Source organism: Sapajus apella, unplaced genomic scaffold (assembly GCF_009761245.1).
Source record: "Sapajus apella isolate SASKATOON/1434 unplaced genomic scaffold, GSC_monkey_1.0 scaffold36, whole genome shotgun sequence".
NCBI classification, from domain to species: Eukaryota; Metazoa; Chordata; class Mammalia; order Primates; family Cebidae; genus Sapajus; species Sapajus apella.
In genome coordinates this window covers 30,611,598-30,638,623 of record NW_022436976.1, presented here as the reverse complement: position 1 = coordinate 30,638,623, position 27,026 = coordinate 30,611,598, and the positions used below count along the sequence as shown (strand labels likewise).

The following is a 27,026-nucleotide window of genomic DNA, read 5'->3' as shown; positions in this document are numbered from 1 at the left end:
AGCTAAAATTGTCTCACTGCACTGCAGCCTGGGTGCCAGAGTGAGACCCTGTCCCAGAAAATAAAACAAAATAACAAATTGTTGCCAAAATGCTTCATACTATAGATTACCAACTACGGTTCTCAAAAAGCAATTTAATGTTCAACCAAAATTGACAATATAGGAGAAATGGAAAGGGAAAAAAAAGGAAATGCTGACCTGTTTATGAAAAGCTGGATTTTAACAGCACATGAAGCAGAAATGTAAAAGTCTTGGATTTGAATCTGTGACCAACAAATCTTTCTCAAAAAGATTTTAATTTCAGAAACAATTTTGGAAACCTACTGACACAGGAGGTGAGTGCAGTTGGCTCTCTGTATCCATGGGTTTCATGTCTGCAGATTCAACCAACTGCAAATCAAAATTATTTAGAGAAAAAAATTGAAAATAATACAATAAAAAATACAAACAAGAAATAATATGGCTCAAGCCTGTAATCCCAGCACTTTGGGAGGCCGAGGCGGGTGGATCACGAGGTCAAGAGATCGAGACCATCCTGGTCAACACGGTGAAACCCCGTCTCTACCAAAAATACAAAAAATTAGCTGGGCATGGTGGCGCGTGCCTGTAATCCCAGCTGCTCCGGAGGCTGAGGCAGGAGAATTGCCTGAACCCAGGAGGCAGAGGTTGCGGTGAGCCAAGATCGCGTCATTGCACTCCAGCCTGGGTAACAAGAGTGAAACTCTGTCCCAAAAAAAAAAAAATGGCATTCTGGAACCAGCCGCCTATGTAATAACTGTTTACACAGCATTTCCACTGTACTAGGTATTACAAGTAATCTAGAGATGACTTAAAAGTCTACAGGAGGATATGCATAGGTTAGATGCAAACACTAGGGACTTGAGCATGGCGGGCAGGGTGGCATTCTGGAACCAGCCGCCTATGAGTACCAAAGGATGATTATATCGTGTGGCTTAGTAAGTAACGGTTTTATAAAATATTCTTGATATAAACTTAAGTAAAAGTATAATAATGTCAAGTGAATTTCACAATAGAAATAACTGGTTTGATGCTAGGAAAGCAAATTGTATGCTGGAACAACTACTTGTTAGTGTTTATCTTTAGAAGTGGGAAGCCTTTGGTGAGTACCTAAAGCATTACTTATTTTTTAAGAGAACAATCACATCTTCAACTCAGCCCTTGAAAAAGACTCCACAGACTGTTGCATAATGGCTGAAACATTTTAATTTCTGGAAAGACTGTAGGAATACAATTTAAACCTACTTGTGTTAGCTCTTCAGGGAAAATAAAAACAAATCAAATCTACCATTCTATGTTCCATTAACTAGCTAAAGTTATCACCTCTAAAACAATGGATTCTACTTCTCACACATAACACACATAAAGAAATAAAAAATGGAAGCTATCAATGGTGGGAGCAAGATTTCTCAGCAGTGGACAGACAAGTGACCCTGGAAACATACCATGAAAATAAAATGGTTAAAATACTTTGCCAAAAACTCACCACAGAGATTACTGACAAAAAACAATAATGCTGGCCAGGTGTAGTGGCTCACACCTGTAATCCCAGCACTTTGGGAGGCTGAGGTAGGCGGATCACTTGAGGTCAGGAGTTCGAGACCAGCCTGGCCAACCTGGTGAAACCCCATCTCTACTAAAAATACAAAAATTAGCTGGGCATTGTGGCAGGTGCCTGTAATCCCAGCTACTCAGGAGGCTCAGGCAGGAGAATCGCTAGAAACCGGAAGGCAGAGGTTGCAGTGAGCCGAGATTGCACCACTGGACTCCAGCCTAGGCAAAAGAGTGAAACTCCACCTCAAAAAAAAAAAAAAAAAAAAAAAAAAAAAAACCATTAATGTTACCTACTACCAATATGAGTTTAAGAAAAATTTTTATGCCAGCTGTGACTAAAAAATATAACACTAAAAAATTCCTGATAATGATAAATACAAGCTTAAAAAAGGAAATAAAACTCCCAAGAAAAAAAGGGAGAAAAAAAAATTTACCCTTTTGAAAATGAAGCACAATTCTCTTAGCAGTACCTCTGCAATCTAGTATCATGACTCAAATGTCCTCAAATCTCAATCCTCCAGGTGTCAGAAGCCTACTTCTCTACCGATCCAACTTTCTTCTTCTTTTTTTTTTTTTTTTTTTTTCAGGAAAACCTTACTGAAATATATTAAACATTTAAACATTCCTGACCCTTGACTGTGGCATCACTGAAAACACAGTTATCCTCTCAGGGCCATGAAACACATAAAGCTGTTTCAAATCACCCTACACAAATCGGCTCGTGTGATTTGGTTGAATCGGCTTTTAAAGCTTTCCTGTCCCCTCCCTGACCACTAAGCTGCTACTGTCACTTCTCACTATTGTCAAATGGGCTTGTCTCTAAGAGCTCATCATCTTGTGTTTAGAATACCATAAACCATTCTAATTTGATAGGAAACCTAATATTAAAACTTGTTTGAACTGTATTTTTTTTTAAGTTTAAACACAAGTGAATGAAATGCATGAGCTTTAGTGCACTTAGAACACTTAGTGGTGGAGTGCATGAGCTTTAATGCATTTATGAAGGTGTTCTGAAATGGTTCAATCTTATGTACTTATGTGTTCACCTCTTACTTCTCTCTAGGGTTCCATATATGGAAAATTTCCAAGAAAACTCAACTCCAAATTTGAAAGATTCTACTAAATCTTTCTTAATATTTCCTTATTAAAAGAAAAAAAAAAAAAGCCCTCCACACTCGGATTCAAGTAATTGGTATATGATATTATGATATTGTAGGCAGTTAAGTATTAAAATACTTAAGTATATGAACATATTTTTCTATTAACGTTGAAACCTTTTCCTCAAATTGTTAAAAACATTACAACATTTACTTTTCTAACATTAAAATTGGTTTCAAAATTTAAGCTGACAATATTCTTATGCTGCATAAAGCTGTCACAATCTACTATGATTTCACTAAAACCACATTCGTGGACACACAAAAGTTACTCCCTTCATACCAAATTACATTCATTCTAAAAGTGAATGGCCAGGTAATTACAAGGTAAGACTCCAACCATTACATTAACTCAAAGACGTAATTCCCAAAGGAGATAAATACATACACACACACACACACACACACACAAGTTCAAAAATAAATTCTTATTTCAAAATTAGGCTATGCTGATTAATCTTTAATTCTCTATTTTTGTTTCATCTACTTTCAACTGATTTGTGAAATTATTTCATTTTTTACTCTAAAGCCTTCAAAGGACTTTTTTTTTTTTTTTTTTAATTTATCAAATCACGGTAATTCACAAACCACAGGTCATGTATTCAAATCACTAATAGTTAATTAAAAGCTAGTCATCTGATATTTACTCCACATTCATACTAGGATTGTTGTATTTTAGGAAAAGGAGAACATGAATTTTAACATAAACCTTAATTATACACATTGAGAGTATTACAATTTTAATCCATTTATAATTACCACTTTCTACCAAAGGTGAAAAAAAGAAACAGGAATGGGTTAAGGGACTATAAATAATATGTTTTTTATTTTTATGTGACTTAGACATACTACAGCAGGACCAACTTTGGGGCTCTAAACTTAAAAAACAAAAAAGCAATGAAATCTTGCAAATACTTCTGACAAAATAACACCTCCAGAAGCTTTAGTGCACTTAGAGCACTTAGTGAGTGGAGTGCATGAGCTTTAACGCATTTATGAAGGTCCACATTAAAACAAGAACAAAACAAGGAGTTCACAATGCTTATCAGATCACAGTATTAAACGTCACTTCTAGGGATATTAATCAACAGCACTAGACATTTAACAAAGGTATTTCCTCAGTTAATATGGAATTTCCTTCCAAAAACTTTCATTTTAGTATTTTCTAAAGACAAAATAAAGAAACTTAATGAATAAGGTATTCATTATACTATTCATGTATGAAGGTATTCCTTACAGATAAGGTACAGTTTATAATTGTTAAGTTTTGTAAGATGCACAGGATACCTGGTTCAGATTTCTACTGATCCCTGAAGGGATTACAAAGGCCCAACTCTTCCAGTTCTGTAGAGAACAGAACCAACTGGTATGCATCTAGCAGGCCAGAGGAGTTTACATTAGCCATGCAGCAAAGACTGAAGAATTCTGACAGCGGGGTGGTTAAAAATCAGAATAAGTTATTTAGAGCAGCTGTGAGAGCTCATTCTCTTTAATAATAGAACAGACTCCTATGTGCCGTGGAATGATTTTGAAGTAATTCTATTCAAAATCAAAACTGGACAGCTTCTTAAAGTCCCTCCCAGGCCCAGAGAGCAAGAACATTCACATCCAACAATACTAGTGAGAACAAAACACATCTTTTCTGCAAAACACTGTCTTTACTTACTTAATTGGAGGATATTAACAAGGTGGCTTTCTATGCAGTTCTGGGTTTTGCTAGGTATCTAGGTCTTTTTTATCTGCATTCTCCTTGCTTCTACTAAACCGGAAGTTAACAGCTTTTACTGTTCAAATATTAATTTTTAAACTAAATCCTAATTACAGCAGGGCCCCAAACTGATTTACCTAACTAGCTACATGAGCAGTCATTTGCTACTTGGGCAGTCATTTCTTGTAAAATGAGAGGCTTGGACTAAGGCTCACTAGAATGTAAACTCCATGTTCTGTTCACCACTCTCTTCCCTGCCCCTGGGACTTGAAGACATTCAGAGAAAACCACTGCTATCCCCAGACTACAAATATTACAAAACTCAAATCATTTTTCTTTTCTAATCAATTCCTAAACAGATTTTATTCTGTTTTTCACATTTTTAAAGAGGACAATGAAACTGAAATTTCCTATGCAGCAAATAGAAACGTATATAATTTAAAGTACTCAGTTTTTAGAAATAAAAAGGGTTAACTATTCAGTTTTTATAAATAAAAAGGGTTAACTATATAACAGCTGACAACCTTCACCCAGTTTTTTTACTCCTCTTTTCTTCCTTCCCTTTAACCCATTACTTTGTCCCATTTCTTTTTCCTTTGAAAGAGAGGCCAAAAGAGTGCAGGACTTAGAGCAAAAGGGCCGGCCTGAGTACCAGCCCACCTCTTCTATTAACTGATTCTGTGGGGACAAGCCACTTCCCCTTTGGGGCCTGAAAGGCTGCATTTGCTAAATAAGGGAGCTGAACTAATTATTAATTTCTAAAGTCTGCTTCAAAATAAAATCTACGATTCACCTTATATTCTACCCATTATGAGATTCCTAATGCTTTGGCTGGTGCTCATGACATCATTGCACAGTAGCCTCAAAATTTGTCATTCCTTCATTATTTTTCCTTAGTATCCACACTGTTACCAAACAAATTTAATCCTAAAGCCATGAGTTGAACAGAGTGAAAAGCACACTGGCTTTGAAGTCAAAGAGATCTGGCTTCAAATTCAGCCTCTGCCACCCACTACATAATAGTATCCCTAAAAAGGCTACGCTAATTCTCTCACCAAGGGTTAAATAAACTGTATAATGCACCTAAGACAGGGCCTGACACATTGTAGATGCTTGATAATATTTATTACCGTTCCTTATTTTCCAAGATCAAAAGCCTCAGTTTCCCACTGTGTACACCAAGGATGACCAAGAAGTGGCATGCATGAATATTTTTAAACCACCGAAGCACATTCTGGGTTAAATGTTCCCAAAAGGCTCCTGTGTGTCAGGAAAGTGTCAGCCTGCCAACCTCTGTCAATATGCTTCATGGGTAAAGCAGCCTCAGTCACCAGCTCATTTTCAACTCTCTTAAGTAAATGGTGCAGCCTCTCTACCCCAGGCCAAATCCACAGGTCTAGGGGAAATGAGGACTTGATGCACTGCTTCAAAAAGATGGAGATTTCCTGGATTTTTACCAGAAAGCAAACTCCTCAGCTTGCCATTCACATAAGAAGCCACTCCCAACTCTTTGTACTTACACGTACTGTCAGTAAGCTAAGGTTGGTGCGAATGTTAATATAAATGCACCAAGCATTGTAATTAAAATTGATTTTCCAATCACAGGAAATTAAAAAGTATGACAAAAGAGAAAAAGAATAAAATTTCTCACATAATGAGAATACACTGGGCTTTGCAGAGTTACACAAACACCTTCTGAAAAAGCAATGGCTTTCTTCCTGATTTCAAAACTGGGTCAAAACTGGAAGGAACAAGGGAGGAGTGATAGGAACTGGCAAAGAGAAGCTCATTTCTTAAAGGGACTTAAGTATAGTTAATTATACGAAAATTTTTTTAAATTCCCAAACTAGGAATAATGACAATCTTTATTTCCATACACTAGTCAATGAATGACACAGCTGAGTTAGTGGGTTACAGAAGGCAATCTAGCAACTGTGTCAAAGTGTGGAAACCAAAGAAATCTTGTGCAGAAACCTGTTGTTGTTTTTTTTTAAGTGTCACCTTCTTGCCCAAGCTACTTCAGCCCGAGGAGCTGCTGCAGAAGCATACAATTAAGAGGATATAACACTGCTCAGGAGAAAGACTTTCAGAAGGCTTAGCTTCATTAAGAATTAACCAAATTCATATCTCTACCTAATAACACAATCCCAATCATTTGAGATCTCTGCTCTTCTGCGGTCAGGCCAAGCTGTTTTACTGGCCCCTGAAATGAACTAGCCAATGAAACTGACCAAAATTCCTGCCATGAGCTACTATTTTCCTGCAAAGTAATTATTCAAAAGCACTGCTGCTTCTGGTCGATCTTTTTTTCTTGATTGTAGGCAAAGTCTGTTTTCTTCCCCCATGTTCCTTGCCCACATCCCAAACTAAACAGGCATAGTTTTACCCCCTTGACTTGAGGTCTCCGATCAAAGCCATTAGCCTCAAGACTCCTCCTCCACTCCCACTGGGGTCCCACCCCGTTCCATGACCCTCTGCATAGCACCCTCAGTACGACTACTGTCTCTTTCCCCATTCTAGTTTTCTCTTATTTCTGACCTTATCAAGGACCAGCACTTCCTCTTTACCCAAACCTGGTCCCAGCTTTATCTTCCAATTCCATTCCCCATCCCTGCCTAGGCCCTCCTCAGCTCCCACCCCTGCCCGGGCCTCCCACCTCTGCCCTCTCAGGGCCATCCCCACTGCTCTATCACCTGATCTTATCAAGTCCAGTGCCCCCAACCCAGACTTCACTCAAGTCCTCATTCCTGGCCCCTGCCCGCTACCTCTTCATTTTAAAACCTAAATGCCCCCTCTTTCCGACCCTTGGCTAAAACCCCAACCCCAACAGTTTTCCAGTGATCCTATAAAAGACCACTACTCTGGCCGGTCCACACCGCTTTTTCTGAGTCTGAACCTGGTGCCTCCGCCAATCCTTCACTGAAACCTCGTGCCAACAAATCTCCGACCTAGCCTAGTGCACTAGTACCCCATTTCCGACCCCCTACCGCACGCGTCCTTCCCACCACACGCTCCTGTGTCTGCCTTCTCTTCTCGGGTGATAGCCCCAGAGCTTCCTCCCCATCGTCGGCGGGCAAAGCCGGAAGCCTAAGGGACCCCTCATTACCCCGACCCACAGCCCTGCTCCGCATCCCTAATTCCCTTTCACGCCCCTCTCCTAAGGGTCTCTCTCCCCACTTAACCATAATCCAGTGACTTCTGTTCCAAACTGGATCCTGGGGCTTCTCTCTTTCTCCGCTCCACCCCCACTGAAGCCCCCGTCGAACGCCCTCTCCCCACAGCAAGCCCAGCGGGGTGTGTCCCCTCCCAGGAACTCCGGCCCAGTGGCCTCCCGTGGAGGTCAGGGGTAGCCCCTCTCACCTCCGCGTCCACCACCTCGTGGTAGGCGGGCGGGGGGTCGAAGCCGCCCCCGCCGCCAGTGCTCCCACCGCGGGAGGGGCCGCCGCCGCCGTCACCTCCGCCGTCGCCCCGCGGGACCCCGCCGGGCCCGGGGCTGGGGCCGCCGCCGCTGTCCATGGGCTCGTAGCCGCCGTAGTCGAGGCCCGGCCGCTCGTTGGTGAGCAGCGCCACGGCCTCGTTGATGTCGTTCTTGGCCAGGCGCAGGGCCTTGCGGATGGTGGCGGGGTCCGAGAAGCCCATGCACAGCAGCGTGGTCATGTGCTGCTCCTCCTCCGATTCCATGGCTTGGGCCTCCCGGCCGCTCCGGCCCGCGCACGGCGAAGCTGCGGGTCCCGGGCCTGGCGGGCCGCGCGGCGCAGCCTCCGCGCCGCCTCCGCGTCCAGGTGGGCCCCTGCGCTCCTGCCCCACGTGCTCCGCAGCCGCCGGGCCAGGCTGGGTGCCGGCGTGGGTGCCGCGAGCCGAGCTAGGGCGGTGGGGCGCTCAGGCGCGGCGGCGGCCCGGCCCAGCCCTGCGCGCCGCCATGTTGGCCTCCTCCCCCTCCGCCTCCTCCTCCCCGGGCCGCGGGGCCGCGCCTCCGCTCCCGGAAGCGGCACGGGAGACCGTGCTCGCCGTTGCCAGGCAAGGGGCGGCGGCGGCGTACTCTGTTGGTTTTAAATAAAGGAGCGGAGGGAGGGGCCGCGCCACCGAGCGTGCCTAAGGTGAAAGGGCTGCCGCGCGGCCCGGCAGAGGCGAGGGAGACTCTGCCGTCGTCGCCACCGCCCGCCCATTTCGCGGGCCACAGATTCCCCAGGGACGGGAGGGGCCGCCGCGCCGCGCAGCTCGCAGGGCCGAACGTCGCCGAATCCCCGGGCCGGCCGAGCCTCCGCAGCCGCGACGCCGCTTCCCTCCGTCCGAGCCCCCAGAGCCCCCGCTGGACTTTCCCCTCCGGGACCCGCGCACCCCGGCGCCGCCCGCCCCGCCCCCCATCCTGGAGGGAATTCCCTGCGCGGCGGCAGCGAAGCACCTCCGCCCCGCCACCCCGCCACCCCGCCACCCCGCCGCACCTCCGCCCCGCCACCCCGCCACCCCGCCACCCCTCCACCCCGGTCTGAAATGTACCGCAGTCCTGAAGGAAATCCACCCTCATCCCGCGCAGATTCACCCACCACGCTGCCTGAATACGCCTCGCCGCCCACAGAAATTCCTGCCCAAACTAGACGCCTGGACCACGGAGCTGAAATTCACCCTCAGGGACACTCGACCTAAGCCCCGCCAGCCCTCGCCGAAATCACCCTAAACCCGTTGAACTGAACTCCCAGCTGTCCGAATTTTCCTTCCAACGCTGACTGACTGACCACCTGTCTCCGCCAAGCTGACTGAACTCTACCGAACTCTTACCCTGAAATTCCCTGAGAGTCCAAAATCTGTTTTTCCAACCCGAAATCTAAATCCCATTTCTCTGTATGAAAACCTCCAGAAACCCAGACTCTGACTTCCTTCTGCCACAGACTCGTTCGTGCATCGTGGGCATCACCTTCTCACATTTTTACCGCAGTGTTTGGCTCCCGATTCTCGCTCTGTCCCTGCCTCTTGGGCAGCATCCCATCCCTGTTTCTTTCTGCCTTTGAGCCTACCTCTACACTTTTAAAGGCCTGCTTTCTTTGCTTTCTCTTCTCACCTTTCGCTTTGGCAGACTGGGGCCATATCTTTAGTTCCCTTGACTCCACCATCTAAGCCAGGGGTGTCCAATATTTTGGCTTCCCTGGGCCACATTGGAAGAAGAAAAATTGTCTTAGACCGCACATACTAACAGTAATGATAGTGGATGACATTAAAAAAGAAAATCTCATCGTGTTTTAGGTAAGTTGACGAATTTGTGCTGAGCTGCATTCAAAGCCGTCCTGGGCCTAAGTCCTTGCTGTTTTTCCTCTTCAGTTTTCTTCAGTTCGTCGTTCTCTAGGTTATTTTCCCATGCTTTCCCAAGATTCGGATGCTTATTCCTTCATTCGAATACTACATACTTGCTAACTGAAATTCACCTCCTAATGTCCTTATCCTGTTTTCTTCCTGAACCTGAAATCCAACTAACCTTTCTTTTTCATCCCACCAAACCCCTGCTGTTGCCAACCCAGCACTCACTAAGATTTCCACATACAACAAATATTAAATTAGTGGCAGTACCCAGATATTTTCTTTGCACTCTCACTGCTGGCATATTTTGCCCTGAACCATGAACCCTTCATACTTAGTAACTTGCCATCTATATTTATAAGCACCAGCAATTTGATTTACAGGGTGAATTTGTCACTATGTTTTACTTTTAAATGAGTTACTGCATTTGTTATTTCCATTAAAGGCTGGATTATAAAGACTAGCCCTCATGTCCAAATCAAATAAAGTCTCTTAATTTTCGAATTAAAAATAACAAAAGGAAACCTTCTTACACTTCTGAACAACAATGACGAGAACTTGCCAAGAAGGAATGCCGGCCAGGTGCGGTGGATCAGGACTGTAATCCCAGCACTTTGGGAGGCCAAGGCGGGGAGATCACGAGGTCAGGAGTTAAAGACCTGACCAAGATGTTGAAACCCCGTCTCTACTAAAAACACACAAAAAATTCGCCAAGCGTGGTGGCGGGCGCTTATGGGAGGCTGAGGCAGAGGATTGCTTGAACCTGGGAGGCGGTAGCTGCAGTGAGCTGAGATCGCGGCACTGCACTCCAGCCTGGGTGACAGAGTGAGACTTGGTCTCGAAAGGAAGAAAAGGAAAGAAAGAGAGAGAAAGAAAAAGACGGAGAGAAAGAAAAAGGAGGAAGGGAGGGAAGGAAGGAAAGAGACTAATTGGTTTGGGTCACAATGTAAGAAAATTTTATTATTAACTTCTAGGTACACAATGAAGTTTTAAATGTTTATCTGTGACATATGAAGAACAAAGCAATATAAACTGATGTAAGCAGGCCGTCATAGGGTACATGCTGAGGTATTTATTCAACAAATTGAATAAATTTATTCAATAAATAAATAATTAGTAAGTAAGTAATTATTCAATAAATTTAATAAATAGAATAAAAAATGATTCTATTTACTGGGTGCCAGGTACTGATTTTGGGACAGACAAAAATTTGATGATGGTTAAGTGAGGGCATTCAATTCTGCCCTGTGTTTGAAGAGTTAATGACTAAGAAATGAATTACAAAGAGAGAGAAAATAACAGGTAATGAAAAAATTGTTTGCCACTAAAATTTGAGGTAGAATCTAAGAGGTCATGAGAGAGCCAACTGAATCACGTGGCACGTAAAAAGACTCATCAACAGTGGCAGGTTTATAGAACATGACAGGAAGCTGTGCTTAACTGAGAAAAGGAAGCAGAGAAGGAAGCAGAGAAAAACAAAGTCTGTGATAAAAACTGGAAAGGAGCCACAAAAAGCCACAAAAAACAAGGAAGTCCATTTTGAAACCGGATCCTGGAGTGACTAAAAAGCCAGAGTGTCATCTGAGGATGCAAGTAGTATAATCATACTTTTTTGCACGTAAGAAAGCAAGTGAGTACTTTAAACTCTGTGGAATTGGGAAAGCGGGGGTGGGGCCTATGATATGAATATTCACACTTCCCATTTACATTTTTATTTTTATTGCAGTAAAATCTAGAAAATGTTCAGAAGATTTTTAAAAATTTAAATTACATTCAATTCCCATAATCGTTCTCTAGAAAAGTTAAAAAGGAAAAGAAAAAAGTAGCTAATTCTAGAAGTAAGTTATGATGAACTATCTTGAAAACAAAACGAGAGTTTTCTCATGTTAATTAATAGTAAATTTTTAAAATTATTTATTGAATGTCTACTCTGAGCCAGGCTGAGGACTAGGGAGGTAATTTGTGAGCAAAACGTTTACACAGTTTCTGCCCCTTTGGAACTTACTGTCTATAATAAAGGGAAATAGACAAAGAATAGTCATAAAGTGTGATAGGTGCTTTGATGGGGGAATTTCAGGATATAAAGCGCAAATTCTTGCCCTCTGTGGGGGTAATTACCAAGTCTTGGAAAACTGGAAATTTCCCAGAGAGGATAATCTGATAGAAGGTTGGAAAGCCATGGAAAGGAATATGAAATGAGGGGAAAATGTTTCAAGGAAGAGCATGTGCAAAGGTCCTGTGGTGGGTGAGAATAAATTTGGAGGAATTATAAACCAGTGGAATATAGCTGGAGTGTAGAGTTCTAAAGCGATATGGATTGAGCATTCCTAATCTGGAATCTGAAATGCTCCAAAATTGGAAAAAAAAAATTTTCTTGTTATTTTTTGTTTTCTTATTAAGAGATGGGGTTTTACAAAGTTGCTCAGGCTGGTCTTGAAATCCTGAGCTCAAGGGGCTCAAGGAATCCTCCCACCTCGGCCTCCCACAGTGCTGGGATTACAGGCATGAGCCACTGCACCCAGCCCAAAATTAGAATTTTTTTTTTTTTTTTTTAGACAGCCTCCCTTTGTCGCTCAGGCTGGAGTGCAGTGGCGCAATCACTGCAACCTCTGCCCCAGGTTCAAGTGATTCTCCTGCTTCAGCCTCCTGAGTAGCTGGGATTATAGGTGTCTGCCACCACGCTTGGCCAATTTTTATATTCTTACTAGAGCTGGGTTTCACCAAGTTGGCCAGGCTGGTCTTGAGCTCTTGACCTCAAGTGATCTGCCCACCTCAGCTTCCCAAAGTGCTGGGATTGCAGGTATGAGCCACTGTGCCCAGCCCCCAAAATTTGAGTGCTGACATGGTGCCACAAGTGGAAAACTCCACACTTGATTTCATGGGATGGGTTGCAGTCACAATATGGGTGGAAATTGAAAACTTGCCCTTGTTTGTTGTGGTTTAACAGCTGGGGATGATACTGTGCTGTTTAGTTACCCTGAGCACATTATTTTTCACTGTATTAAGGGTATGTTATGTTTTTTACTGTTAAGTACTTAAGTGTAAATGGTGTAAGAAAAAAATTGCTTATTGGTAGCATATATATTGAGAGTCAGGAATGATGGTGATGCCAGACAATCACAGATTGTCTACATCAGTAGCTCACATGGTGACACCTCTGCTTTCTGATGGTTCAATGTATACAAACTTTGTTTCATGCACAAAATTAAAAATTTTGTATGAGGTCGGTACAAAAGTAATTGCGGTTTTGCCATTAAAAGCAATGGCAAAAAGTGTAATTACTTTTGCATTGACCTAATATAAAATTATTTTGAGACAGGGTTTGATAGCTCACACCTGTAATCCCAGCACTTTGAAAGGCCGAGGCAGGTGGATCATCTGAAGTCAGGAGTGCGAGACCAGCCTGGCCAACATGATGAAAACCTGTCTTGGCTAAAAATACAAAAAATTAGGCAAGCATGGTGGTGGGTGCTTGTAATCCCAGCTACTCAGGAGGCTGAGTCAGGAGAATTGCTTGGACCGAGGAGATGGAAGTTGCAGTGAGCTGAGATTGTGCCATTGCACTGCAGCCTGGACAACAAGAGTGAAACTCTATCTGAAAAAAAAAAAAAAGAAAAAAAAAATATATATAAGCTGGGTGTGGTAGCACACATCTGTAATCTCAGCTACTCAGGAGCTGAGGCAGGAGAATTGCTTGAAACCGGGAGGCAGAGGTTGCAGTAAGCTGAGATCACACCATTGTACCTGCCTGGGCAACAGGGTGAGACTCCATCTCAATAAATAAATAAAAAAAATTATCTTGAGCTTAAGTGTATATGGTGTGTATAAAGGCTGGGCACAGTGGCTCATGCCTGTAATCCCAACACTTTGGGAGGCCAAGGTGGGCATATCACAAGATCAGGAGATCAAGACCATACTGGCTAAGACAGTGAAACCCCATCTCTACTAAAAATAAAAATAAAAATAAAAAAATTACCAAGCTGTGGTGACTTGTGCCTGTAGTACCATCTACTCAGGAGGATGAGGCAGGAGGATTGCTTGAATCCCGATGGCAGAGGTTGCAGTGAGCAGAGATAGCACCACTGTACTCCAGCCTAGGCAACAGAGCGAGACTCTGTCTCAAAAAAAAAAAAAAAAAGGTTTGTATAAAACAAATGACTTTTGTGTTTATACTTGGGTCCCATCCCTAAGATATCTCATTTTGTATATGCAAATATTCCAAAATCCAAAAATGTCCAAAATCTGAAAAACCTGTGGTTCCAAGAATTTCAGATAAGAGATACTCAACATGTGGTAGTGAGAAAGGAAGCTAGGAAGGCAGACAGACGCAAGTTCCAAGAGGGTCATTTAAATTGTGAAAAGGTGACTGAACTTCATTCTGAGAGAATAGGAAGCCACAGAAACATTTATGCAGAGGAGAGAAGTGATGCTACTTAAATTGTAAAAAGATCAACCTAACTGCAGTTTGGAGAATGGTTTAGAAGGGAGAAAGCGTGGAGGTAGGGAACCCAGTTAGGCAACAAAACAAGTTAGCATTCCTAGGTAACCACTTTGAAATGAAAAGTTGAGTTTTGTTTTCTTATGCAGTGTACAATTTTTGTCTTTTGTCTTGCTTTGAAGCAGTTTTATTGTGATATGTCTAGATGTGGTTTTCTTTTTATTTATCTTCAACGGAGTTTGTTGAATATGTCATCTGAGGTCTTCCGTTAGCTTAGAAAATTCTTGGTCATTATTTCTTCATATATTGCTGTTGTTTCATTGTCTCTTCTCCTTCTGGGACATTAATTACATAAATGTGAGACCTTTTCACCGAATTACATTTGTCACCTATGTTTGTTTCTTTATTTTATATTCTTTTTTTTTTTTTTGAGATAGGATCTCACACTGTTGCCCAGGCTGAAGTGCAGTGGTGTGATCCCAGCTCTCTGCAACCTCAACCTCCTGGGCTCAAACAATCCTCTCACCTCAGCCTTCCAAGTAGTTAGGACTAGAGATAGGAGCCACCTGCCTGGCTAATTAAAAAAATTTTTTTGTAGAGACAGGGTCTCACTGTGTTGCCCAGGCTGGTCCCAAACTCCTGGGATCAAGTGATCCTCCTGCCTTGGACTCCTAAAGTTTTATATTCTTCTGTCTCTTCATGCTCATCTCAATATTTCCTTCTGTCTCTCTTCTCATTCACAGATTCTCCCTTCAGCCAAATCTAATCTGCTGCTAAGTCTACTTATTGTGTTCTTAATTTTAAGTTATTGTATATATCTCTGTAAATTCACTTTAATTTTTTATGACTTCTACATCTGTGCTGAAACTATCTTGTCATTTAATTTCACAAACATATTAATCACAGCTGATTTATAGTTTGTGTTTGATAACTTCCATACCTGGATCTCTTGTGGGTCTGTTTCTATTGTCTGATTTTTCTCTTGATTTTCAGTCACTTTTTGTATTTTTATCAGCATAGTTTTTTGAAATGGAAAATTGTGTTTTAAAAACTATAGCAATGACCTGAGGTTCTAGTTGATGTATTATTTAAGGGAGGATCCACTTGAGTTTGGGAGTGTGTATAATAAGTAATTTAATTCCCGCTGTGCCTCCCCACTGGTCAATGCTCCCTCCCAGTGCCAGCTTCTCTGAGCCACCAACCTGCGGCTACCCTGGCTGCTGTGCCTCTGGCAACACCATGACAGATCAGGCCTTTGTGACACTGACTACAAATGATGCCTATGCCAAAGGTGTCCTGGTCCTGGGCTCATCTCTGAAATAGCACAGGACCAACAGGAGGCTGGTCATGCTTGCCACCCTGCAGGTCTCAGACTCCATGAGAAAAGTTTTAGAGACAGTCTTTGATGAAGTCATCATGGTAGATGTCTTAGACAGTGGCAATTTTGCTCATCTAACTTTAATGAAGAGGCCAGAGTTGGGTGTTATGCTGGCAAAGCTCCACTGCTGGTTTCTTACACAGTATTCAAAATGTGTATTCATGGATGCAGATACTCTAGTCATAGCAAATATTGATGATATTTTTGAGAGAGAAGAATTGTCAGCAGCACCTGACTCAGGATGGCCTGACTGCTTCAATTCTGGAGTCATTTATCAGCCTTCAGTAGAAACATATAATCAGCTGTTGAGTCTTGCTTCTGAGCAACGTAGTTTTGATGGTGGGGACCAAGGCATACTGAACACGCTTTTTAGCAGCTGGGCAACAACAGATATCAGAAAACACCTGCCGTTTATTTATAACCTAAGCTGGATCTCTATATACTTTTACTTCCCAGAATTTAAAGTGTTTGGGGCAAGTGCCAAAGTTATGTGTTTCCTGGGACTAGTCAAACCATGGAATTGTACTTATGATCCCAAAACAGAAAGTGTCAAAAGTGAGTCCCATGATCCCAATATGACTCATCAGAGTGTCTCATCATCTGTGGTAGAACATCTTTGCCATGAGTATTTTACCTCTGCTTCAACAATATGGCCTTGTCAAAGACACCTGCTCATATGTAAATGTGGAAGATGTTTCAGGAACCATATCGCATCTGTCCATTGGGGAGATCCCTGCTGTGGGACAGCCTTAGAAGAATGGAAGGAGTGGTGGGAACAGGGCCAGGCTGATTACATGGAAGCAGATTCCTTTGACAACATCAAGAGGAAACTTGACACTTACGTCCAGTAGAATCCTGTGGACACATCCACTTCACAAGCCTTGTTTCTGACACTTATTATCAAGAGCTGGGTTGAGATAAGTCTGTTACAGTTACTAGAGGCTTTCACCAAAACTTAACAGATGAGAGGTTTTTGTAGGACAACAGGTGAGAGAACTGGGTAAGAGTTGTGAAGCAGCAGTTCTGTTATATGGACAGTGTTCTGCTTTTTAATTTCTTTTAAATCCTATTTAGCTTGTTTCAGAAATTCTCACTTTTGTTGACTGCCAACATACAAAGTAAGGGAAACTCAATATTAAACTGTCAAGATGGCTATATCAGTTCTTAAAATCTGCAGAGCCTGGTTCCTAATCAGTCATTTCCTTCAGAAGCAGACATGGCATCTGTTCCTTGCTTGCTTACTGGTTGTACCTACCTTTCACTAGGCCTGCATTTTAGAATTTTCCAGTGCTGCAAGAGTGAGTGATTATAATTCTGCTTTCAGGTAAAGATAGCCTATATTAACACTGCTGAGTGATTCATAAACATGTCAACGAATAGCATTAACCCATTATACTTCCTGGTCTTAGTGTCTGAGATGTCGCCAGTTTTCTATGTACAGTAAAGCAGCATGCTAAAATGCTTTTGTTCAGTGCTGCATATTTGAAAATAGCAGTGTGTTCTCTGATGGTTACCTGCAGTAGCACCCTGTATGAAAAATAAAGACTTACTGCTGTTAAAAAAAAAAAAAAGATAAATAAAAAGCAACTTAATTCAGCCAGGGATTAGGGGGCTTTTTATGGGTTTTCTTGTTGTTGTTTCTGGTTTTTGTTTGTTTCTTCGAAGCTGGACCTCAGTCTTTGTGAGGGCTAGTCTATTTTTGGCCCATCCTTACTTGTAGGATTCTTTAGGGTTCCCAGCTGGTTTAGTTGTTTATTGCTGTATCTCAGACCACTTCAATAACTGTGGCTTAAAACAATAGTGATTTCTTGTAATTCTCTGGGTTGACTGGACAGTTCTCCATTTGGTGTTGGCTGGGATCATTCGTAAAGCTGCATTCAGCTGGGCACTTGGCTGGGGCAATTTGGTGAACTTTCACATGGCATCTCTATATAATATTCCACCCCCCAGGGCCTCTCCACATGGCCTATTTCTCTACTGGGATAACTTTCACTTAAGCATGGAGGCTAGATTCCAAGAGGGAGAAATCCAAAAGTACAACTCCCAGTGAGCAAGTGCATATTTAATCTTTGTTTATATCACCTTTACTAGCATACTATTGATAAAAACAAATCACATGAGCCAGATGCAGTGGTGCACACCTGTAGTCTCACCTACTCAGCAGGCTAAGGCAGGCGGATTGCTTGAGGTCAGGAGTTTGAAGATGGAATGTGCTATGGTCACATCTGTGAATGTGAATAGCTACCACACTCCAGCCTGGGCCATATAGTGAGACCCCCATCTCTAAAGAAACAAACAAAAGAAAACATCACATAGCTAAGCCCAGAGCCAATGTGAAGAGGACCACCCACAGGCATAAATCCTGGAAGGTTTGGTTCACTAGCAGCCACTAATATAACATATTACCATATAAAATGAAATCCTATGGTGTTTACCAGAGTAATTCCTCTTTAGTGGCTCCTGATCTCCAATTCTTGTCATCTCAACCCTGTACGCTCTGCTCAGCTTTTGTGCTTCTCAGTTGCTGATTAAGAATCAGCAAAAACGTCAAAGGAAAAGCAGAACCAAATGATGGGCTCACTTCTCTGCGCTTCCTTTCTCTTTGGGATTGGACCTTTGAGTGCACAGTGTCTTGGAAACTTTCCAGTGCCTTCAAACTTGTATTTCCTATATTTTTCCCAGCTTTTCTAGTTGTTCTCCGTATGAGGGATGGTCTTAAGCAAGCTGATCTGTGTTGGTACCTCACAGTGCCCCAGGAAGTAGAAAGAGCTCCATAAGAAGTGACTGGTTGGGTCCCAAGACTTCTAGTCTTGGAAAATCCCTCAATCTCTAGCAGGGTAGGGGAGCAGCAGAACCACCTTTCCTCAGAGTACCTTAGCCTATGCAAGCTTAGACTGTCATCCTTTCACTGTTAACCAGTATTAACCAGTTAACCAGTTCTTCTGCAGTCAGAAATGTCAGGAAGGGCCCACCAAGTACCAGTAGGCGCTTCTTGATGCTGTTGACTTCAGAAGAACCCTGCAACCTGAATAAATCCTCCTGGAAGGTAAGGAGGGGAACCCTAATTATGACTGTAATTCAATGTCTCGATGTTTTAGCAGATGAAGGTTCGGGTGAGTTTTAATTTGTTTCAGAAAAAAAAACAAATTGAAATTATATTTAATGTACTAGATTTTGATGTATACAAATCTATATCTATTATATATTATATGTTTGTTTAAAAAAAAAGCAACCAGAAAATTGTCATCAATATTTATACCTTGAATACTCTGAGTATTGATTTTTTTTTTGAGTAATAGCTTTCTTGAGATGTATAATTTACATACCATACAATTCACCGACTTAAAATGTACAATTTTAGTTTTTAGTGCATTCACAGATATGTACAACTATCACTGTTGGCAATTTCAGGACATTTTCATCACCTAAAAGGAAACTCTGTAGCCTTTAGCTATTTCTCTCCCATTTCCCTATTCTCCCCAGTCCCCACAGGGTTAAGCAACCACTAATCTTTTTGTCTCTATAGATTTATCTATTCTAGAAAATTCATAAAAATGGAATCTTATGTGTAAGTCTAGCTTCTTTCACTTAGCATACCTTTTCAAGATTTATTTATGTTGTAGCGTGCATTAGAACATCATTCCATTTTATGGCTAAATATCATTCCGTTATATGGATATTGTGTTTATCTATTCATGATGGACATTTGAGTTGTTTCCGACTTTTGGGTACTATGAATGATGCTATAAACATTTAAGTAAAAGTTTTTGTGTAGACATATGTTTTCATTTCTCTTGGACATAAACCCAGGACTTGGATTGCTGGGTTAAATGTTAGCTTTGTTTAACTTTTTGAAGAACTGCCAAATTGTTTTCCAATTTTATATTCCTACCAGCTGTGTATGAGGGTTTTGATTTCCATACATCTTCTCTAATACTTAGTAATAAGTATTAAGTATCTGACTTTTTTTTTTTTTTTTTTTTTTAGACAGAGTTTTGCTCTTGTTGTCCAGGCTGCAGTGCAATGGCACAACCTTGGCTCACTGCAACCTCTGCCTCCTGGGTTCAAGTGATTCTCCTGCCTCAGTCTCCCAAGTAGCTGGGATTGTAGGCATGTGCCACCATACCTGGCTAATTTTGTATTTTTAGTAGAGATGGGGTTTCTCCATGTTGGTCATGCTGGTCTTGAACTCCCAACCTCAGGTGATCTGCCCACCTCAGCCTCTAAAAGTGCTGGGATCCACTGCACCTGGCGATGTATCTGACTTTTAAAATTATAGCCACACTAATGGATATGAAGTAGGTTGGTTGTGGTTTTCATCTGCATTTCCTTGATGACTAATGATGTTGATAATATAGTCATGTGCTTATTGGCTATTCACATATATTCTTTTGAGAAATGTTTATTTAAGTTCTTTGCCCATTTTGAATTGAGTTGTCTTTTATATTCTAGATCTGCAACATTTATCAGATGCATGATATTCTGTGGGTTGTCTTTTTCACTTTCTTGGTAGCATCCTTTGAAGCACAAAGATTTTGAATTTTGATGAAGTCTAGGTTATCTGTTTTTCTTTTATGCCTGTGCTTTTAGTGTCATATTCAAGAAATCATTGCCAATCCAATGTCATGAAGCTTTTTGTCTAGATTTTCTTCTAAGAGTTTTAAGTTTTAGGTTTTACAAGTAGGTATTTGATCCTTTTTGAGTTAATTTTTGTATGTGAAGTAAGATAGGGTCCACTTTCATTCTTTTGCATGTGACTTTTGAGGTCCCAATTCCATTTGTTGAAAAGACTATTCTTTCCCCATTGAATGTTTTTTGCACCCTTGTCAAACATTAATTGACCATAGACATATGGGTTTATTTCCAGAATATCAGTGCTATTGCATGTATAGCTATATGTGTTGATCTTTATGCCTGCACCACACTGTCTTGATTATTGTTCTTTTATAGTAAGTTTTAAAATCAGTATGAGTCCTCCAACTTTGTTCTTCCTTTTCAAATTGTTTTGGCCATTCTGGATTCCTTGGAATTGTATGTGAATTTTATAATCAGCTTGTAAATTTCTACAAGGATGTCAGCTACAATTCTTATAAATCTATAGGGATTGCATTGAATCTGCAGATAAATTTGGAGAGTATTGCCAATTTAGCAATATTAAGTCCTACCATCCATAAACACAGGGTATCTTTCCATATATTCAGATCTTAATTTTTTCTGCCATATTTTTAAGTTCCTGAAATATAAGTCTTGTCCTTCTTCTTCTTTTTTTGGGGGGGAGGGGGATTTTTTGCTCATGTTGCCCAGGCTGGAGTGCAATGGCACAATCTCAGCTCACTGCAACCTCTACCTCCTGGGTTCAAGCAATTCTTCTGCCTCAGCCTCCCAAATAGCTGGCATTACAGGCTTGTGCCACCACACATGGCTAATTTTGCTTGTTTTTGTTTTTTGAGACAGAGACTCATTCTGTTGCCCAGGCTGAAGTGCAGTGGTGCCATCTCAGCTCACTGCAATCTCCACCTCCTGGGTTCAAGCAACTCTCCTGCCTCAGCCTCCTGAGTAGTTGGAATTACAGGTGTTTACCACCATACCCGGATAATTTTTTATATTTTTGGTAGAGATGGGGCTTCACCATGTTGGCCAGGCTGGTCTCAAACTTCTGACCTCAAGTGATCCACCCGCCTTGGCCTCCCAAAGTGCTGGGATTACATGCATCAGCCACTGTGCCTGTTCTTTGTGTATATATATATTTTTTTATTAGTAGAGATGGGGTTTCACTATGTTGGTCAGGCTGGTCTCAAACTGCTGACCTCAAGTGATTCACCCACCTTGGCCACCCAAAGTGCTGGGATTACAGGCGTGAGCCACCGCACCCAGCCAAGTCTTGTTCTTCTTTAGCTAAATTTATTTCTAAATATTTTATCTTTTGATGCTATTATAAATGGAATTGTTTTCTTAATTTCATTTTTGGATTGTTCACTGCAAGTGTAAAAACATACAATTGGATTTTACATATTGATTTTTTAACCTGCAACCTGGCTGAATTTGTTTATTTATAATAGTTTTTGTGCATTTCTTAGGATTTTTAATACACAGGATCATGTTGTTATCTTGTATATTAATGATATATAAAATAATATATCTTTTGTATCTTGCTAATCTGGATGCCTTTTATTTATTTTTCTTGCCTAATTGCCCTGGCTAGAACCTCCAGTAGAGTGTTGACTGGAGGTGGTAAGAGCAGCCATCCATGCCTTGCTCCTGATCTTATGGGGAAAATAGCCAGTTATTCATCATTAAGAATGATGTTAGCTGTGGGTTTTTCATGGATGCCCATATAAAGTTGGCAGAGTTCTCTTCTATTCTTTTTCTTCCTTATTTTTTTTCAATCATGAAAGGTATTGGATCTTTGTCTCCAAATGTTTTTTCTTCATCTATTGAGATAGTCGTGCCATTTAAAAGAATTCCATTGATACAATGTGTTACTTTAATTGATTTTCAGATGTCAGACCAACCTTGCATTCCTGGAGTAAATCCCACTTGGTCATGGTATATAATTCATTATATATGGTACTGGATTCATTTTGCTAATATTTTCTTTTAAAGCATATTGATGATATTGGGGAAAGAGAGCAATTACTTTTAAAAACATTTAATTGTTTATTTTATTTTATTTGAAACACAGTCTCACTCTGTTGCCAGGCTGGAGTACAGTGGCATGAGCTTGGCTCACTGCAACGTCTGCCTCCTGGGTTCAAGCAATTCTCATGCTTCAGGCTCTCGAATAGCTGGGATTACAGGCATGCGCCACCACACCCAGCTAATTTTGTATTTTTAGTAGAGACAAGATTTCACCATATTGACCAGAATGGTCTTGATCTCCTGACCTGGTGATCCACTCACTTTGGCCTCCCAAAGTGTTGGGATTACAGGTGTAAGCCACTGTGCCAGCCTGTTTTATTTATTTATTTATTTTGAGATGGAGTCTTGCTCTGCTGCCCAGGCTGACATGCACTGGCGTGATCCCAGCCCACTGCAACCTCTGCCTCCTGGGTTCAAGTGATTCTCCTGCCTCAGCTTCCTGAGTAGCTGGGATTACAGGTGACACCACCATACCTGGCTAATTTTTTTTTTTTAAGTGGAGATGGGGTTTCACCATGTTGGCCAGGCTGGTCTCGAACTCCTGACCTGGTGATTCACCCGCCTTGACCTCTCAAAGCCCTCGGATTATAGGCATTAGCTGCTGTTCCTGGCCTTAATTTTTATTTTTTAATTAATTAATTAACTAATTAATTTTTTAGACAGAGTCTTGCTCTGTCACCCAGGCTGGAATGCAGTGGCACAATCTTGGCTCACTGCAACCTCCACCTCCTGGGTTCAAGTGATTCTCCTGCCTCAGCCTCCCAAGTAGCTGGGATTACAGGCACCCACCCCCACACCCAGCTAATTTTTGTATCTTTAGTAGAGACGGGGTTTCACCATGTTGGCCAGGCTGGTCTCAAACTCCTGACCTCAAGTGATCTGCTCCCCTTGATCTCCCAGGGTGCTGGGATTACAGGCACGAGCCACGGTGCCTGGCCGAGAGCAATTACTTTTAGAGGAATCTAAGTTCTGAGTCTGAACTGCCAGAAAAGAAAAAAAAAAGCCGGTATGGACAACGAAGAAAACTGGAAGAAGGAAGAGAAAAGATAGTTCTTAAGTTTTCCTGTCCCTTAGTAAAGACAGTATATTCCCAAATGGAGAGAGAAATTTAATGTGGTATTGTCCTTCACTTCGGAAATAATGTGACGGATTTAATAACAACCCAACATTAGCTTTTAGTCATTTTTCCAGTGGCACAGTAGCAGCAGCAGCAGCACCAGCAAGTTGTTCTGAGTCCCCATCGCTAAGGCAGACCTATTTCCTGGGCACTGCAAATTGGTTCCACTGCCTCCACTTTGGAAGACCTTTTACTTATAGTAGTTGAACTGGATTCGTATCCAGTAGTCCACAGTATTAAAAAATGCTTGATATCAGATTGCCAAGTAAAGAGGAGACAGGGGAGGTAAGACCAAGGTTTTGACTGCCAAAACCTCCCAGGGTTCCCAGAACTTTGACTTTTCCTTGATTCTTTGGGCAGTAGGCAACCATTAAATGTTTTGAGTCAGGGAATACCATGATTGAAGCTGTGCTTTAAGAAGATTAAACTGGCATTAGTGCATTGGATATAAGAGATCAAATAAGCAGCGGGGTGATGAGAATGAAAAGCAGCTTGCATAAGTAAGGTAAATTCTGCAGGATCTGTCAATTAGATTTGACAGACCAAGGGAAAGGAAAGACTACTAGATTTTATGACTTGGTAATTGAAACAATGCTGGTGGTATTATCTGAAGTCAGAGTTTGACCAGAAGGAAAGGTGATGGCTTTGGACTTAGATGGGTTAAGATTTAACCAGGAAAGTTTGCCTTCATACTTCCATAATCATATCCCATGTAAACAATTGGAAACTAAACAGCCAAAGCCAATAAGCATTTACAAGGAAAGAACATTGGGACTACTTAATTTATAAAGTAAAAAGATTTAACAAAAAAAGAGAAAGATGAAGGATCTATTTATTTCTCTGATGACCTGGATCCTAGCCTTTAACTCGCATACTCACCTACTCGTGACACTATATGCCAGGTGAAGCAAGCAAAGCTCATTTTGGGAGAAGTGCCCCAAGCACACACTGTCTTTTTTTTTTTTTTTGAGACAGAGTTTCACTCCTGTTGCCCAGGCTGGAGTGCAATGGTGGGATCTTGGCTCTCTGCAACCTCCACCTTCTGAGATCAAGTCATTCTCCTGTCTCAGCCTCCCAAGTAGCTAGGATTACAGCAACCTGCCACCACGCCTGGCTAATTTTTGCATTTTTAGTAGAGATGAGGGTTCATGATGTTGGCCAGGCTGGTCTTGAACTCCTGACCTCAGGTGATCTGCCCGCCTTGGGCTTCCAAAGTGCTGGGATTAAAGGCATGAGCCACCATGCTGTCCACACTGCCCATTTTTACCCCACTGTTCCTCATTTTCATCTCCCTGCTCCTGGATAGCTGGACCCATATTCTAGCTTTCCATATTGCTTTTGATCTGCATGTGGTCTCTTCTGGCTATTGGTTACCTCTTTCCATGGGCTCTGAGAATGCTCAGATTTCAGCCATCGCATAGTTTCTAGCAGAAGACTTCCTCTGCCAGTCAACTCCTCAAAACCCTCCTGCTTAGATTGACCGCAGAGTCTCTGCCAGGAGATGGAGATTGGGGCATTTTATCTTCATCAGATTAGTAGGTTTAGCTTCTCCAAAGCCACATTCTTGCAAGGAATATTTGAGAATATGTAGTCATAATGTAACAGCTTGCAATTCTGTTTCTTATTCTATAACTGATTGAAAATTCTAATAAGGAATATGTTACCTTGAAGAAATGTTGAAACTCAGTTGTTAAGAATAGAAAAATGGACTCCCCTATATGTAGCTGAAAAATCAGGGTTTGAGGATTTTAGTTCCCTCTGAAACCATGAGGACCTAGCCCTTGGGCTCCAGTTTAATTCTAACATGATTTAGTAGTCTACTTCATTTCCCTGATGTTGAGTCACCAGGCTGGATTAATTTTCCGGGTGTTGAGCTAATTATAGGTTAGTGGAGGAATGGACTAAATCAAAATGGCAACAAGTGAAAAAGTAGCAGGGCACTCTGGGTTCTGCTCGAATGTAAAGCTATTTATAACATCACAATTGTATGGTTACTATTAATTAATAAGCATTGCAGTGATCCTCAATTTTCAAAGATGTCCACCATCATTTTTAGTTAATCTTTCCCATCCATTACTGCATTCGTTTTATATGAAGGGCAGAGCTGATGAATTACTTGCCTGAAGTCATGTCTGTGGCTAAGCCAAAATTACACTTTAAACAGATGAGTAATAATAAAAATAATACATCTGTGGAGTGTGGCAATTTTCAAAGGATCTTTTCCTTTGTTATTTCATGACACTTTATTCTTCACACTTACTAAGCATCCCCGCGAAGGTTTTCCGCTGGGTAGCTGAGGATGACAGAGGGGAAGAGGGTTCAGTTTATGGGTATCTTGGTTAAATTTAAACTGAGTAGGAACATAAGAAACAACATTCACGAGTTTAGAGGTCTGACTTGTATAATCTTTGCTCCTCACAACCTCTTGTTGTTAGCCTTTGAGGACCCATAGAGCAAACATTCAGTCACATTAACTCTTTGTTTTCTAAGGCTTTAATTTTGTTCCATTCAAATCTAAAATGTATGAATCTACAGAATTTGGTGTCAAGAAAAGCCTCAATTTAAAAACGTTTAGTTAATCCAAAGATTACTTACATTAGAATATTGGAATACAATTTCCAAATAGCTTAGCTGATCCTGGTGTCTGCTCTGAAGCTTCACTGCCGTATACCATTTCCGCTCCCGTTTTCTCACACAACACCTGGGCTTTTCTTGACGCCCATAGGTCCAGGATATCCATACGCTACAGTTGGTCCCCCCAGAGCCTTCTATACTCCCACAAGCAAAGAAAGAAATACATAGTTGCATAGATTCTTAAAAGATCATGGAGTCTAACATTGTCATCTTTCAAATAAAGAATCTGAGGCTCAGGGAGTTGAAGTGAATTTTCCAAGTCCCATGGTAATTGCCAGCACTGGGGTAAAAGCTGTCAGACTTTTGCTTACGTAGAAAAGGAACCGAAAGTCATCAGAAAGTCAGACTCTCACTGCAGAAGTATTTGCCACAGCACTGCTGAATTAGCCACATATATCATAAAGTGGTTCCCAAGATATTCAAAGATGCTCTTTGACATAGGGTTTTGTGCTGGGGATTCATGATGCGGATTTGAAGATCAGAAACTCTGGAAAGTCCCTTAGGAAGGAGTTTGTTTAATCAAGCATTTCTCAAATCATTTCTTTGTTATTTTCTTCTCAAAGACAATCTAGTAACAGTGTGTGTAATTAGTGTTCATTGGTGATAGTGAAACTTTGCTGAACAAATAAATGGTATCTGTTGAAATGAGGCAGTACTTCACAAGCAGGATGAACTGCTGGGTTCTTTGTTACAGGTTATTTAATCTTCACAACATCTTAGGATTAGGTATTACTATTCCTACTTTACAGATGGGCTTGGGACTGGTTGCATGTGACAGAAATTGAGCTCAAACTTACTTAAAAGGAAAGAAGTGTTATTAGTTCATGTAACTGAGAAGCTTGGAACATTGAAACCAACAAGGTTCTTTCTCCTAGCTCTGCTTCTGTTTGTCAAGTCTGTTCATTCCTTTTGCAGACAGATGCCCTCCCAAGAATGAGGACATGGCTGTGCACAGCTTAGGTTCACTCTCTAGCACTCTGCAGCTAGAGAAGAAAGGACTACTGCCAGCCTCACTTAACCAGATCCTGGAGAGGGACTCTGGCCAGCAAGGCCAGTCCCTTTGCTGTCTGTCTCTATGGAGGAAAATGGGTACC

At 41.6% G+C, this 27,026-nt stretch overlaps 1 protein-coding gene and 1 pseudogene across 3 annotated transcripts in view; one reads left to right on the top strand and one right to left on the bottom strand.

Annotated features, from left to right (window-relative positions):
* USP24 (ubiquitin specific peptidase 24) overlaps positions 1–8,364 on the bottom strand; it is a 160,437-nt gene extending 152,073 nt beyond the window's left edge. For 2 of the 3 annotated variants that reach the window (XM_032296863.1, XM_032296864.1), the window contains exon 1: positions 7,798–8,361. In XM_032296863.1, coding sequence (XP_032152754.1) covers positions 7,798–8,118 — 321 coding nt within the window. In that variant the 5' untranslated portion in view covers positions 8,119–8,361. Of the gene's footprint in view, positions 1–7,797 lie in introns of all 3 variants that reach the window. The other variant, XM_032296865.1, reaches the window with a different exon arrangement.
* Positions 8,365–14,809: 6,445 nt separating this feature from the next.
* On the top strand, positions 14,810–17,091 carry LOC116563978 (annotated as a pseudogene).
* The last annotated feature ends 9,935 nt before the right edge of the window (positions 17,092–27,026 follow it).